A 17,174-nucleotide genomic window follows, 5' to 3' on the forward strand; every position below is an offset into this window, starting at 1 on the left:
ACGGGGAAGAAATTTGAGAAAAAAAGTTATATTTAAGGTTACCCAAATAAATAAGTGTCAGGAATAAATAAATATCCGGGATTAGGTTAGGAGTTGACTTTCAGAGTAAGAGATACAGTAGGTTAGAGTGGACCTTTCAGTAAATGTACAAGACTGCAGGAATGAATAACTGATACAGTACAATGTACAGCAATGGCAATAAAAATAAAACAAATCATTATCATGAAAAGGCAAACCTTGGGCCAAACGATGAGACCTTGCCTAGGCTGAGATGACGACATCAGTCTGTTACAGGCAGGATGAAGCATTTCTTTCTCACTTTAAAATAGGTGTAGGCAATTCTGTGACTGTGCTTCCGTTTTTAATGTTCTAACCGGCACACAGCAAATGCCAACACCAGGATGTCCACCTACCACTGGTTTAAGCAAGCATGCCCACTGTTCCTTTCTGATGCTCAAAGCTGATGTGTTCATCAGAAGCCTGTTTGTTTGCAAATGGTTGAAGGGAACCAGGTCAAAGATTCTACTAAACCACATGCGCAGGGTACTTGTCAACATAGACAAGAACACATAACAGAAGGAGATAGGAACCGCTTTTACTTGTTTCTATTGAGCATTTTCATGTGAATAGCCATGCAAAATACATATGGAGGACTCCTTTTTTCTTTGCTGGTTGAGTTCTGTTCCCCATATAATAAAGAGAATTCAGCACTAACATGCCACCTTTGTAGGGAAGCGTTTGTGTATACGTACCCTTAAAGTAACACTAAACTAAATCTTACAAATGTATTCAAGAACCTTAACTATTAAGAAAAAGGCATCTTATTTGTGTATCACTTACCTTTAGATCCTCAAATCATCTCTGAATTGGTGCTGACACTATACTTCCTTCTGGAGGGTGACTACTTTTGTTCCCCATGGTCCCTGTGTGTGTTGTAAAGTAGTCACCGCTGCAAGCTCACTCCTGTGATGGACTACAATCAATACAAATTAGTAATCTAGACATGAGATTGTAGTCCATCACAGGAGGGAGCTTGGAGCGGTGACTACTTTACAACACACACAGGGACCATAGGGAACAAAAGTAGCCCCCCTCCAGAAGGAAGGACAGTGTCGGCACCAATTCAGAGATGATTTGAGGATCTACAGCCGAGTGATACACAAATAAGATACATTTGTATTAATAGTTAAGGTACTTGAATGCATGTTTAAGATTTAACTAATGAGTTTGTTGTCACATTAACTCCGCACCAACTTTATTTGAGATGACAGACATTTGCCACTGACTGCTTACCTATTCGGAGATCTCGTTGTAAAACATTTTTATCAAAGATATAAAAGGATAAATTTTGGAATGCTCTTGGAATTTCAAAGTAGAAGTCTTCACCATAAAATGGTCTGCAGAGAAAAAGGGAAAGGAACGAAATGTGAAAACAAATACACAAAATACATTCCATTCAATCAATTAAAAAAACAAAAACAAATATACAATACTAAACAATAAATATAAAACTTAAACCAGCAATTTAGATTGTATGTGATTCTCTCTAGAAGAAAAGGCAAGACATTTGTTCTGAAAAACACTTGGGCTGAGAGAACTATGGGTTCTGTAAATATTGATCTTGTTTGGATGCTACTTACCTGGCTGCCTCTGGATTTAGTGCTTTAAGTCACCAACTCAGAGCAAGCATGTGGCAAGTGAAACCTGAGCAATGTCACAAATCCTAATTTGCGTATTTGTAACTCAAAAAAAGGAAACCACAGGATCAACATAACAGCTACAGATGTAGCATTTTTAGGAGAGGTTAAAAGCAGCCTACCTTCTACTAATTACAGGTTTCCTTTAAATTAAAGGAGCTAGTAAAATCAATAAATAGATCTTAGTAAAGCTGGCCATACACCTACCAATTTTTTTCATTCAACCCACGGGCTAAACAAAAAAAAGTTTTTCCACCAACACAAACAGCGTGTCGATCGAGGATTCCTTCTGTTTACATTGTATTCTGTCAGAATACCGCATCAGAGCAGGCAGCTCATTGGCTGCCGGCTCTGATCGATTGAAAATTTTCCAGCCAGCTCCTTCGATCAGTTGATTGAAGAATGCCAGCGAACCAGTGTATGGGCGCCTTCAGACATCTACTTCCTTCCCTAGAGTGCTTTGAATCTGTAAACCATGGACCAATATTCTTAAACATTGTGAGCCCCCTGCTCGTGCAGCTACATGACTGATGCATCATATGCAGATTTGACACGGAAGCCCCTTTACATCTGCCTGGAGCGCAGAGCTAATTAGGAAGTACACAAGTTACTGGAGCTCTGTATTCATTAATACATCATTAAATGTATTTTTCAAAATGCAAGCAGTGTAATTTTACCTCATCTACCTGCCTTCTGCATTCTGACTAGGGGAGGAAAAAGCAGCACAGGGAGCCAACCATTTGTGTAAGAAGCATGTTGGCAGAAGGAGTGAGAAGAGTAGCAGGAAGGCGCGTTCACCAGTGTACGGTTTCGACTTCCACTTTCCAGTCACAGGGTGGGGGCAAGGTCAAGACCTGAAAGTGTTATTGAACTGCAGCAGAGAAAAAACAAGTCTTATACCCTGCTAAATGGGGCTGTGCTTTGCGCTAGAGCTGTGTAAATCTCAGGACTGGGTGGGCAGGAATATAAATCCTTCAGCAAGTAAACCAGCTCCCACTTGCATTTCAACTATGTGTTTAGCTATATGCTTGTAGTTCAATTTTAATGTTTTAGAGTTGGTCGAAAAAAGAAAAAACTGCATCACAGCTATACACATAAAAAGTCTATGATTGTCCTTCCTGTTCACAGAAGACAGGACAACTGTTCAAATGTGTACTAGTCTGTCTCTGTAATTATACACCTAATGCTGACTGAAAAAACACCCATGGGCAGCCATATTTGTTTTAGTCCTGCTTCAGACCTGCTTAGCTATGGCATTTTGGGATGGACTACAACACACCTTCCCTAATGCATCTACTTTTTTACACATACTGTTCCATCACATAAAAGGTGTGCTTTTTTTAAAAATGTTTGGGGTTACAAAAAAACTTGCTGTACCATATCCCAACCTATCACGCGTGGATATGAAACACAGTTCAGAACTTTCCTTTCATGTCTGAAGGAGGGATGCCGCATTCTGCAGCATACACGACATAGTGGTGGAAAGGGGGCACGGCTTAAAGAAAGAGAATGTTGCGTCACAGGAACAGGAATGACACGTCAGAGGATATAAACAGTTGGGGGCACGGATGTAGCTTTATAGGATTGTGCCTGTGTACATCTGAGGTGGAAGACCAGGCACTTCTATACGAGGCTGGTTGTGGGCTTGACCCAAAAAAAAAAAATAGTGAAAGTCAGCCCAAACCTTGTCTGTTCTCGTTCTGGGATAACAAGTTGCACTAGTGCGATTCCAAAATGAGCAAAATATGGAATTTAAGAGTTAAGGAATCAAGCGGTAGAGTGGAGGGAACCATTTCCATACATACTGCTGACGTCCTATGGACGAATACAGATAAACACCAATGAGCCTTCAGCTCAAAATAGCTGTGTGGCCCAGGACCTGCACTGTCTAGTATTTAGACTTTTCATAAACATTGTTAGTAACCCATCTGTGTACAGTAACTAATTGGAGTTTACTGGTCTTTACATTTTCCTGATTTAGCAAACTTGGCAACCAATAATTACTTTTGAACAACCAGATTTCCTTTCATAGAGCTATTGCAGAACATTAAGATTTCGTTATATCGAGTACTTTTCCCCAATGCGTTTCTCTAAATTTCCCACAGTTCAGACACAAAGCAAGCTCATAGCTGTCCTGTTTGCTACATCAAAGTCCCCGAGGCGCAGACCCTCAGGTCACACCACAACAATGAAAGCAGAGCACAAAAAGGTTCTTGGTTCCAGTTTTGAAGGCCCTGTGAGAATGTCTGCTCAGACTTCTAGTAGATAGGTAAAGTCTCCATTGTGGTGCAGTGCCTTAACAAGATAACTTGCTCGTCTTTGAACATGTGCACATGGACATTTATTTTATTCTTGCACTCTTTGGGTTTGTCTTCAGTCCCTGATGAAGGGACCCTGCGTGGCCTCGAAACGTTGGCTACATGTGGCGCTGTTTCATAAGTGCTGATGAACTTCCTTCTACACAAGTTTAACATGATCATCACTGTGAGCACCACCCGTTATTCTGAGGTTGTGAATGCTGTAAGGAGTGCAGGGGACACATCTGTACAACCCCAAAGTCATTTCACAATGTAAGCTTTTCTTTAATCCATTTTAATTTTTCTTTTAAAACCATGCTTGCAGTTTCACTCCATTTTTATTTTGCGCTTATTTCTTTTTCTAGTGGCCATTTTATCGATTAACACATAAAACTAAAAAAAATGGTCCCAAAAATGAATTGAAGACTGTATGAAAATAGATCCATCATTATTCATCTGCTTCCCATTGACTGCAACTCTAAAGATGCAGGTGGATCAGCCAGTCTACCTGTCCCTAACATTCAACATTTCTTTTTAGCTGACCCATGGAACGCCACAATGTGCCATGGTACAATATCTGAGATTGACAAATCTGATGCTTATCCAATTGGCTGTGCAGTAGGTACAAGTAGAGATGTATTGGCCTGGCATAACACAAAGGGAGGCAGAAATTTGAGGCCTTTGACAACCAGTGGGATAACAGGTTCAGTAAGCACCCGACTTCCCAACACACATTTTTATGTGTCATTAATATGTTAGGGATCCCGTGACCTTACTATGGATAAACTTCTTTGTGTTAGATCACTAAAAGACACAAAATGTCAATTTTTATACCTGGTGTCTCAACGTATGAGCTGTTGCCAACACTCAGCCAGTAATTTTTTCCCTTTTATTTACAGCTATCTGCTGGAAGATTCCGAAATGGCTGACTGATCGATACCCTGGCAAGGGTGAGCTGTGGGATGTCTACAGAGGTCAGGATATGTGCAGACATATGACCACTGCCTCATCATATGTCAATATGGACTGAGTGAATGTCATCTTAGGTTTGTAGGTACTTTTTGTATAGATGGTAAATTCCAGGAAAAGAAGATGCATGAATGAAACTAAATGTACAAAGTGTCACTGAACGAACCATGTCAACCAGAGATGCCACGTCAGCAGAACATCACCCGGAAATGACTCTTGTGCAATAGTCATTACTGAAGAAGTGAGCAGGGGAAATGATGCAAAAACAAGAGTCAAACTGCTGTGGTTTCCTACGTAAAAGCGGCTTTGTTTATTCAAATGCCAACTTCTGATCAGTATTCTAAAGCCACATCTTCGAAAAAAGTGGACAAGATGTTCTGACAAGCGATACCTTGAAAACAGTGATGCTCAGACATCAATGGTAGGCCAGGCAAGTTCACAAGCATGAAACGGAAACTAGACTGATACGTTTAACTCATTGTTAAAAAGGAACACCAGTGTGGTTTGTGTCAATGTTTTTTTTTTCTCAAAGCCCACAGCTTCCTGTGTGCATAGACTGTTTTTCAAGGTTAGGCAAATGTATGTAGAAAACATTAGCCATTCCGCAAAGAAGCACTCACTTTAATAGTAAGGCATGAGCAACTTGCTGCTACGAAAATAGTTCCAAGCATGCACTGCCATGGGTATAAAAGAACTTATAATTCAGCAACCGAAGGTCCTCTATAGGGCTGCCGATCTGTCTTTAAAGTGTATCATCATGCTGTTGGCCCCTGATTAGGGGTGACGGAGCTCATGACACCCTGATAGGATTCTAAGCAAAACTTTTCCTTTTACCCCAATTGGGTGGTCGTTTGATAATTGTTTGTTGTTATATTCATGCTTGCATTGACTGTTTCCTATGTTCCATATGATATTCCTTCATATTCTTTTGTTTAGCATTTATTGTTATGTGACTGTCTCTATTTCCTGTTCGCAAAATCTTTGTTAATAATAATGATTTTAAAAAATGTTTATTAAAAAAAAAAAAAAAACAATTAGCCTAATTTCAAGCAATAATCATAATAATCATTTTACTGCAGGGGTGGACATATGGCATTTTTAAGGCTACCTGGCTCCTGGGTTTTGTCCAGCACCATTTTACTGATAATATAGTTTTAGATAGCTTGCTCTAAATATGGATTATCTCAGTTACATTGTATCTCAAAGAAAAGCAAAAATGTAATATATTGCAGCTTTCAAGTCCTTAGATGTGTTGGCTGCATTAGTTTTCTTTTTTTAAAAGGTCGAGAACATTTCTAGCAAGTACAGAAAATACCTCCTGATCTTGGCAAAAATGAAATCCTTGTCACTTCCTGTGAGCTGAAAAGAAAGCATAAACTCTTATCTCTCTTTTGTAAACTCCTCATATCAATTCCATCATGTAATGGAGATGAACAAAAGGCAGACAAGTTTGAAGTCCTGCCTGTAGGTCAACCATGGCTCCCTCTATGGATACCATGGAACAAAGAGTGTAGACACATAAAAGGACAACAAGTGTGTTATTTGCAGCATTACCAGGTAAGAATAAAGGGGACAAAAAGCCTGAAAAAAGAAAAACAAACGCAGCCACCTGATCTAAGGACTGGTAAACAGCAATAGGTAACAATGATTTGTTTTGAGTTTAGACATGCTTTCACTGATAATCTCTTAAGCCAGTTCATTTAATCAATCAGACAAAGACAGTTGAGAGCGGGGAGACAAGCGTGTCCACAAATGCAGAATAGTTGTGAGTAGAGGATTGTAACATGCTCCTTCACTGGACTTAAAAAAAAAAAACTCAAAGAATTTTGAGGGATGCATGTATGGCTGACATTAACAACAATTTAAATACGCTTTGATAAACAGGCGCATGCAACAGGTGTTACCCCGTGCCCAAAGAATCAAGTGATACAACTTGGTCACCTACCCAACCCTTGCCTGTTTACTAAAGAATAAAGGAGAAGCAGGAACGGTCAAAACTCTGTTCTACCCTCTTGTAAGTAAGCTTCCTGCATTATACTGGCTGCACAGTGCAATGTGCTAGAGACAGAGATGACAGCTGGTGTGCAAGGTGTTGAGAAACGACAATATAAAGAGAGTTTCGGCACCTATACAATCAATATTTTAAACTATGTTTAAAACAGAGCCAAAGTCAAGTAAATACTTCAGGTCTGCTGGTCCACGGGTCTACCATGCCCCAAACTCCCTTCTTACACATACAAAACAACTTTCCTTTAGTCAATGTAAGTGCCATCTGGGCTCTTCCGGCCACAATCTTCGATTCTACCAGTTCACTGTAGTTCTGTGTCAGTCAGAAGTGCTGACTGGCTGTTAATGTAAGCACAGCTAATAACTTCTCCTGCCTTATCTGTAGAGCCACAGTGAAGAGATGGAAGAAAAGAAGACGACACAGGTGGGATCTGGACAAAGCCTGTACCATCTGAAAGGTAAGTATTTCAGCTTTAGGGTGGTGCGGGGGAGTTAAGCCACTATTTGACTTGAAGAACTATGGGCAAAATTTTTATAAACCCTTGCAGTGGGGCTACCCCCGCACCTCAAGGGTTAACTGCTCATTTCCATCTAGGTGCAACAACAACAACAAAAAGAAGAAGAAAAGTTATGCTCACCTGACCTGCAGAGCTGGCTTGCTCTTAGAGCGGTCCTTCCAGGCTCTCTCCCTCTACTCTGCAACGGTTCAAAGTTCCGTAAATCATCATGTTCTATACAGTGTACAGACATGAGGATGCTGAGAAAGATTACAATGTTGCATCGTAGGTGGAGACAAGCTTCAAAGAGCAGAGAAGCAGGGAGCCAGCTCAGCGGTTCGGGTGAGTATAACTTCTTTTTTTAGCACCTAGACAAAAATGAGCAGTTAAACCGTGAAAAGCAGAGGTAGCCCCTTATAAAAGTTGTGCCCAGAGTTCTTCTTTAAGAACCATATGTTCTTTATAACTTTGCATATACAAAATTGAATCAAAAGGATGATTGGCTATTATAGAGAATGACTTTTTCTCTAACAATATCCAGCCATGTGTGATTAAATAAAGAATTAAAGATATAATCTTGCCCCAGTAAGTGGCCACATTCCCTGTCTGGAACCAGCACAGAGGACCAGCTGAAGATCTGCAGACTAGCTGGGAGGCATTCAAATGCCATTCCTCCCCTGGATTCAATGTTGAGCTTTGATACCTATTGCCAGTTACAGCACACATGGAAGAGACTCCTGATATTAACTGATGGCAAATGTATTTAAAGCAAACAGTTCTATGACGGCCTCATTCACACTGCAAAGAGCCGGACCGTACGTATCCCTGTGGCGTGCACGGCTGTATAGGGCCGCTCCCAGGAAGGACAGGTGCTGCATGTGATTTGTACGCAGCAGTCTGTTCTTCTACATTGGAGTATGACGCAGTACACTCACCCGAGCTGCACATCCGTGCGGGTGTGGGTGTATGTACTCGTACGCAAACAGGATGGATCCTGTCTGCATCCGATCCGAGCACGGACACCCACTTGGATGTGCAGTTTGGGTGAGAGTACGGCCGCGTACACCCATAGAAGAACAGGCTACTGCGTACAATCACACGCAGCACCTGTCCTTCCCAGGAGCGGCCCGATACGGCCGTGCACACCGCACGGGTCTGTGTGGGCTGTCTCTTTGCAGTGTGAATGAGGACTAACGAGTACTGAAGAATAATGTAGTGCATAATTTCTGCTTCGAAGCCACGTGGGTAAAGGAAGACAAAACTTCTTACTTGAGCGACTTTTCAACAACATTGGTCCTAAAGATCTCCTCCTGGTCCAGATTCACAGTACAAAAGCAGTCTCTCATTTTGTTGGGTCCCGGGTACGGCAGCAGATTTTTTGCCTCACCTATAAACAGATATAAAAATGATTACTTCAAACTGATTGCAGCTATGCATCGTGTTTACAAGACAAGGAGCAAAGACAATTCATTCTACAGCCGATATAATAAGGCAAAAAAGAGGCTCTGTTCACACTATGGCGTTTTATTGCACGTATTTTGCACGTTATCCATTTACACCAATAGGACACAGATCTGCTTACAAAAACGTGCAACATAGTATACACACGAAAATGTGTGCAAAAACGCACACGAAAAACAGGGCGTGTAATCTGCACTGAAACGCAGTCGCCTTGTTGTGAATGGGGGCTAAAAGTTCAGTGAATATGGATTAGAATTTGCTAACAGGATTCACACACTTCCTGAGGTACAAATGACTTTTGTGCTTTTTTAAGTACTTACTCAAACATATGTGCTGGGAAAATATGATGCATTTTAAATTAAATCAGAACTCCAGCCAAATATAAAAAGATAAAAATGAATGCACTCAAAAAATAAATTAACCAGGGTATGCTGCAGTATTCAGGTTCGACCCCCCAGAGTTCATTTTTCTGCACCCCTTTCTGATTGCCATGATCATTCCACCTACTTCCTCTAAACCCAGGTTGTCCTGAACCCAACCCCAGGCTGTGACTGGATAGTGAAGGTGAAGCAGCACAGTGATGAGCTCATTTCTCCATCACTCTGGTTTCTCCTGCTTTCAGCATGCTTCTTGCCAGCACATGAGCTGGCTTCTTTTTCGGCTTCTCTCACTTAAGCCCAGTTGTACAGGAACTACAAGAGGCTGATAGCAAATCAAATTCAAAGTACATACACTGCTTCAAAAAATAAATGTAATGATGTATTAATGAATACAGAGCTGCATTCATTTGTGGTTATAGATTTATTACAGGTATTTATATAGCGCTGACAATTGACATAGCTGCACAGTCACATCAGTCCTTGCCCTCAATCTAAGGTCCCCATCTCACATGCATACAGGGCCAATTTTAGACAGGAGCCAATCAACCTTCCAGCATGTCTTTGGAGTGTGGGAGGAAACCCACACAAGCACAGGGGGAACATGCAAACTCCTTGCAGACCTGGCTGGGATTTGAACCAGGCAGAAGTGCAAACCACTACACCACTGTGCTGCCCATACATCTGCCTGAAGTTCAACTTTCGGTCGGCATTTGAACACAATTTTTGAGTTTGCATAGGATAGGTATTGGAGTGAAACAGATTTAAAAAGGAGAACTATGGGGGTCAGTGTTTTTCCCCATAGTTCTCCTTAGAATGAACCTGGTATGTGTTCGCTCACCTCCCGATCTACTGAGCCGACCTGTGACAGTCTCATTGTCACAGGTCGGCTAGAACTATGAGGCGAGTGAAAATCACTCATCTCATAGTTCTCCTTTAATAAACCAAAATACTTCATAAAAGTAACAAATGTTCACACATTAAAATGGAGCCCAAGATGCCAACAAGCACGTATTATGCAGCAAATAAAGGTTTGGGCTAATTTTTTAAAATTTAAGTTCAATCTTTTAAAAACTATTACAATAATATAGAATACGCAATATACTCATGATGCTGGATTCACAGAGCACTATAGGATTTCTAAAGGCAGCTTAACAGTAGCAGTTTCAGACTTCCACCCTCTAGCAGAAACTTTCCAAATTTGTACACGAGCTGTCTGAAGGGAGGAAATCAGTTCTAAGAGTATAGTTCAGTATGAACTATTAAAAACTTAAAGAAAAAAAAAATAAGATGGTATGCGTAAGGTCCATTCAAGTCTAGAGAGAGTTACTCTGCAAGCAGCATCAGACAAGATGTCTGTACTGAGGCTGTAAACAAACCTGGAGGCCCCTGCTGTTTAAGAGTATGTGGGCACCTGGAGGGGAACTTGGGTGTAGAGCTGCAACAACTAAATTGATGGAGAATAATTGGCAACTATTCTCATCATCGATTAGTTGGTGGGAAGGAGGGAGAGACAAACATTTTTTTATACAACCATATGATTAGTTGAAAAAATAATCAGGTAACTAATCGATTATGAAAATAATAGTTAGCTGCAGCCCTACTTGGGTGTTTTTATCGTAGCAATGCGGGATTGCAGGAAAAGAGCATATGCTACTTATGGTAAGTATTGGAAATTAAATCACTAGCTGCGCTTTACTGGAGTGTAGTTCCCTTTTTAGTATGACAATACGTTTGTCACTTATTATCAAATCACACAAAGAGTATCTGTGTGCTAATATACCGCTATGATATTTTTCACTCACAGGACAACATACCTTTTTCTTACTTTCTCCAGAGTTTATCTGCATGTTTTCCGTTAGATCTACAGAAGCATTCCATTATTTGGTCCAAGCAACAGTCAGAAGCTACCTACCAAACATGTTCATCTATAAAAATTGCAGGAGCTCGAATTTGATGACCAGTGGACAAAGTTTATTTAGGCTATATCTCAATCTTTCTGTCAGATCCTCTCATACCCTACCACCCTGAATGTTAAAGATATTTCAAGTCTGTACAACAGGCAAGAAAAAAAAACTTCCACACTTTGGGCAATTAGTATGCCAAGCCACTCAGCTAACTTTCTGAACAGGCTGGCCAATGTGTTAATCACGGCTGATGTGGCCCCTCTCCATAGCTCTTCTCCAGTAAGTATTGACATGCAGCAGGGGGCGGCCATTATGAAAACAAGAGGCATATCATTAGCATACCAAGCACACTCTCCAGAACAAGCTGAGAGGAGGGGGGAAGAAAAACTATTTTTGTTGTTACAGGTTCTAAAATGCATAATAAAAACAAAGAAACTAGTGGGATTTATTTTCTTATTTTTCACCTTTGTCATAGCTAAGGATTCTATGGGCAGCTCTTGAGAAAGTACAATCATCCCTGGGCAATATAACGTACTATCCCTAACATGCCAAGCATATCCTTGAGTCTATTGATGGTTTTGAGCGTACAGTTTTTAGGGAAAGACAACGCCATTAGTAGATTCAGGGATAAAAGCAGATGAAGTCAAGGGAACTTCACTGTGTAGTCAGCCTCTCAGCGTCCCATGTATACTACGATAGGCTTCCTAGGGGACGGCCACCTTATGTTCTGTGCTTTTGTATTGTTTCTTTGTGACCAATGTTTTTCTGTGTATGCTTGTTCTTTGATGTATATTCTTTGTAAATGGAAAATCTCAATAAAATCTGATTGTACCTAAAAGCAGATAAAGTTATATACAAATCTCAACTTTTTGGGTAAAATTCCAGCATGGCTTGGGCTCTGTCTCCTTGTATGTTCTTTAATATGATTGACAGCTACGGTTATTACAGAAAAGTTATCTGCATCATTTCAGCTGTCTGAATCAAGAGAAGGCTTTAATATGCAGTTTTCACTAAGGGAAATTTTGCATAAACTCAGATATGTGACAGGTTAACTGTGAAGTGGACCTAGACTCAGGGAATCCTATCCTTCAATCAGTGGGAGACAAGTCAGTTTTGAGTGATATATTACTACAGTAGGCATTCTGCAGTTGCTCTTTGGCCAAGCCCCAACTGTTCCTTTGAAACAACTGTCCCCGTTACTAGATCCTACCTCCTGATGGCACTAGTCATTAGAAGCCAAACTGGGCAGGGTATGCCTATCACAATCCTCATAGGCTCCCCTAAAGGCTAAAAGACCAGAGGATGTCAAGGCACGGCCAGATGTGACAAATTGCTCTGCTGCCGATAATCAGAATTGCATTTTGTGTCACATTAAACTGCATTAATTATCCCCTGTTAGACAGCCCAACTTTACATTTTTAGAATAGGTCTGCGTTAAGTCCCACCTACATTTACACAAGCACACAAATACAAACTCTGGGCCTACTGTTGTAAGTCGTCAGGTAAAGTGACACTAAACTAAGGAGTTAAATCTTAAAAATGCATTCAAGTACCTGAACTATTAACAAAAATGTATCTTATTTGTGTATCACTCGGCTGTAGATCCTCAAATCATCTCTGAATTGGTGCTGACACTGCTGTCCTTCCTTCTGGAGGGGGGCCACATTTGTTCCCTATGGTCCCTGTGTGTGTTGTAAAGTAGTCACCGCTCCAGTGATGGACTACAATATCACGTTTGGTTTATTTATTTGTATGGAGATTGAAGTCCATTGCAGGAGCGAGCTTGGAGCGGTGGCTACTTTTTAACACACACAAGTAGCCACCCTCCAAGGACAGTTTCAAATTCAGAGATGATTTCAGAATCTACAGCTTACAAATTAGTAAACTAAACGTGAGATTGTAGTCCATCACGGGAGCGAACTTGTCATCAGAGACGATTTGAGGATCTACAGCCGAGAGATACACAAGTAAGATATATTTTTGTGAATAGTTCAGGTACTCGAATGCATTTTTAAGTTTGAACTCCTGAATTTAGTGTCACTTTAACCTTCCTGTATGTCTTTGGATGGGAGAAAACCCATGCAAACAGGGTCCCTGGTGGGATTGGAATCCAAGACGCAAAAGGTTTAAATCAATAGTTTAAATCTACTTGCTTAAAAATGTTGCTCACACTCATGCAACTCTTGCAAAAGTATTGAAAGCTTGCTCTATATCATGAGAACTTCTTTCCGCTTCCAAGATTTCTGCATCTACTGCTTATTGGACATGCATTTTTTTTTCTGAAGGTAACCCTGCTTAAACATGTGCTTCATGTGATTTGCCCACGTTTCCAACAGATTTACTTAAAAAAAAAAAAAAGAGCATTAAAATGTCACTCCAGCCAAAGATTACAAAGTGTTCTTTGAAAGGTTACACAACATATGATCTTTGGATATTATTTTCACATTTCACAGGCTCAGATTACACAATAATTTTACTTGTTAATACTACTGTTGCCCTGAACATCTCTGTATTTACTGTTCTGGGCTGACAACTGGGATCAGTCACTGTTGAAATGGCTAATCACCCTAGGGTTGTCAGAACCTGAAAGCAGTAGTACGTCATCATATATTCCAAAGCCTCTTGCACTTCCAAAGATTCCCCCATCAGCATGCACTAAATCATTCACTAAACTCCGGCACCGATTCAAGATGGCAATATCGCTTCCTGTACCGACGTGGCTTCCGAGGAGAATGCTCCATCTGTCGCTCAAGGGAACGCACTGCGGGGGTTTAATGGTCACATGACCACAAAGATTTAGGGGGGAAAAAGGTACTTTTATGCTGATTGAATATATATGAGTATAATACTTTATAGGAAATATTAAATACATAAAAGTACATTTAAAATATAGCAAATTTAGAGCAAACATTTGGGATGTTAGTCATATGATTAGTTTCTACTTTAAACTGCAAGTTGATTCAGGGGCATCCCGAGGCCGGGTGCCACCTGGGGCGGAGACCGGGTGACAGCCTGCTGTGACGTAATCACGGATGCGCGCTCATCTAATTGATGCCTGCCGGCGGCCATCTTGGTATTGGAAACCAGCAGAGAGAGGCGGGGGCGTTCACCCGGCGGTATGAGGTATGCCACCGGGTCCCCTCCTCTCTCCTGACACTGTCGGGCTCTCGGTCCATAACTGAGTGCTCAACTTTTTAGAAGGGGTGGCACCAAAATGACCATCAGTCATTTTGGTGTCACCGCTCCAATGGGGTCACCTGGGTGCGGGCCGCACCCCCCTTGTGCCACCACTGAGCTGATTAATGCAAAATAGGTTTCAACAATATTTATGAACAAGCATGTAAGTAAATGTATTAGGAAATTATTAGAACAAAAAGGAATTTTAATTGAAGTTGGTATACTATGAAGAGAGACCACACAACTGAATTCATGTCCAGCAACATCACAATCACCTTTGGCCTCACATGGCAGATAACAGTACATAGATGTCACATATCCGATAGAGCTGCAACAGTTAATCGATTTAGTCGATTAAAAATCGACGATTGAAAACGTTGGCAACGTTTTCGATCGTTGATTCGTCGGCTATCGATTGATTAGCTCCACGCGCGGCCTGAGTCACACACTGCTCCCGACGTGCCCACGCCGCCGCATAAGCCACACCCACCGCACAGGCTAAAGCCGCGCACGCCGCTGGTCTCCTCCTCGCCGTGAACTCTCTCAGCCGCCGCATAAGCCACGCCCACTGCACGCTGAGGACATGCGTCTGGCCCTCTCCTCCTGGTGAGCTTCCCGACTCGCCGCTGCCCGCCGACAACATCGTCATTCAAATAAGTCGAGATCGGCCGGGAGCTTTTTAATGTTTCCTGTTGTGAACACCAGCAGCTATAGAGGACTACAAATCGCAGAAATAATACATTATATACAGCGCAATGCAGAATACCACAGTTACAGGGGACTACAAATCCCAGCAATAGTACATTATAGTATAATGTACTATTGCTGGGATTTGTAGTCCTCTATAGCTGGTGGTATTCTGCAGTGCGCTGTAGAATGATTATACAGCACTATGCAGAATACCAGCAGCTATAGAGGACTACAAATCCCAGCAATAGTACATTATAGTATAATGTTGTACTATTGCTGGCATTTGTTGTATTCCTCTATAGCTGCTGGTATTCTGCATAGTGCTGTATAATCATTCTACAGCGCACTGCAGAATACCACCAGCTACAGTGGACTACAAATCGCAGAAATAATACATTATATACAGCGCAATGCAGAATAACCCCAGCTACAGAATTCAATAGGAACTAGTAGTCCATCACTGGAGCCTCTTTTTTTTTTATCCGATTAATCGAACTCAATAATCGGCTAACTAATCGATTATGAAAATAATCGTTAGCTGCAGCCCTAATATCCGAATATAAATTTATAGAAACAACTGTCCGATACACATGCTGCAAAAAAATGACTAAATCAAACTTTGAAGGATGAAACCTCTGCTGTCCAATATCTGTCATTACAGCATTGTAGGTCCATGTTTAACCGGCACCCTTGAACAAACTTGGTAAGAAAATGGAAACAATTCAAGAAAAATACAAGAAATGGCTTTTAGATCTCACTATTTACAGAGAGCAGCAGGACAAGTGACAGAGTGATTAGAGAAACAAAGAAAGGGATTTCTTAACATTCGGTAGGAAAGCATTCTTACTAAAACAGGAGAACCAGAGATGATCTAAAGAAGTGTGTGGGTGGAAGAGACAGAGCAAGAACAGATTACTTAACCCCTTCATGACCGAGGCCTTTTTTGTTTTTGTACCCATGTTATAATCTACATTGTAGGCGTGAAAATTACTTTAAACACCCAAACATTATATATTTTCTGAAAGCCAACACCCTATAGAATAAAATTATGGCAGTTGCAAATTTTTATGTTGCACGATATTAGCGCAACTTATTATTAGACCCCAACATTTTGTGAAAAATGCACTTAAGTTAAATTTAGTCCCCCAAAACACAATAAAATACCCTTTATTTTAAATATAAAAGAAGAGGTTACGATGAGTAAATAGATACCCAACATGCCCAGGTTAAAAATTGTGTGCATCTGTGACAAAATTCAGTACCCCAAAAAAGTCAGTAGACAACGCTTTAAAAGCCCCCACAGGTCATCAGTCTGATCAATCATCTCTGAATTGGTGCCAACACTGTCCTTCCTTCTGGAGGGTGGCTACTTTTGTTCCCCATGGTGCCTGTATGTGTTGTAAAGTAGTCACCACTCCAAGCTCACTCCCGTGATGGACTACAATCTCAAATTTTGTTATCGAATTTGTATTGAGATTGTAGTCCATCCCAGGAGTGAGCTTGGAGCGGTAACTACTTTACAATACTGACGAGTGTACGTCGCCAGCATCGAGGCTGTTTAAACAGACTCCCGGCGGCTTTACAACAGAAGCGAACAGAATATAAATGGGTGCAAAAAATGGAAAAAAGGCCTCAGTCATGAAGGGGTTAATAGGTAAGGTACTTGAATGCATTTTTGCATTACCACCTGGAATTAAAATACATTTTTATTTGGGATTACATATAAATGGACATACACAAAATAATCCAAAATGGTGAAATGAATTAAAGAAAATAACTTGTTGTAAAAAATAAAAATGGAAAAGTGGTTAATGCATATGTATTCACCCCCATTGTAATGGAGCCCCAACATAAGATCTGGTGCAACCCATTACCTTCAGGAGCCACATAATCAGTACCAGAGTCGGCAAAATCATGGAGCAAGGGGCACCACCAACCAAATGGCACCATGAAGACCAAGGAGCTCTGAAAACAGGTCAAGGATACAGTTGTGAAGAAGATCAGGCTTGGGTTTTGAAAAAAATATCTGAAACTTTGAACACCCCACAGAGCATTATTAACCACTTCCTGGCCGGCCGTTGTAAAAAAACGTCCG

General features: G+C 41.0%; 1 protein-coding gene across 1 annotated transcript in view; it reads right to left on the reverse strand.

The window, feature by feature from the left end:
- RASA2 (RAS p21 protein activator 2) overlaps positions 1-17,174 on the reverse strand; it is a 118,748-nt gene that overhangs the window by 61,948 nt on the left and 39,626 nt on the right. Inside the window, exons 2-3 of the mRNA XM_018560360.1 lie at positions 8,737-8,854; positions 1,294-1,397 (exon numbers count right to left, since the gene is read on the reverse strand). Coding sequence (XP_018415862.1) covers positions 1,294-1,397; positions 8,737-8,854 — 222 coding nt within the window. The remainder of the gene's footprint in view (positions 1-1,293; positions 1,398-8,736; positions 8,855-17,174) is intronic.

The sequence above is a fragment of the Nanorana parkeri genome, unplaced genomic scaffold, assembly GCF_000935625.1.
Source record: "Nanorana parkeri isolate BGI_ZX_2015 unplaced genomic scaffold, ASM93562v1 scaffold452, whole genome shotgun sequence".
In the NCBI taxonomy this organism is placed as follows: domain Eukaryota; kingdom Metazoa; phylum Chordata; class Amphibia; order Anura; family Dicroglossidae; genus Nanorana; species Nanorana parkeri.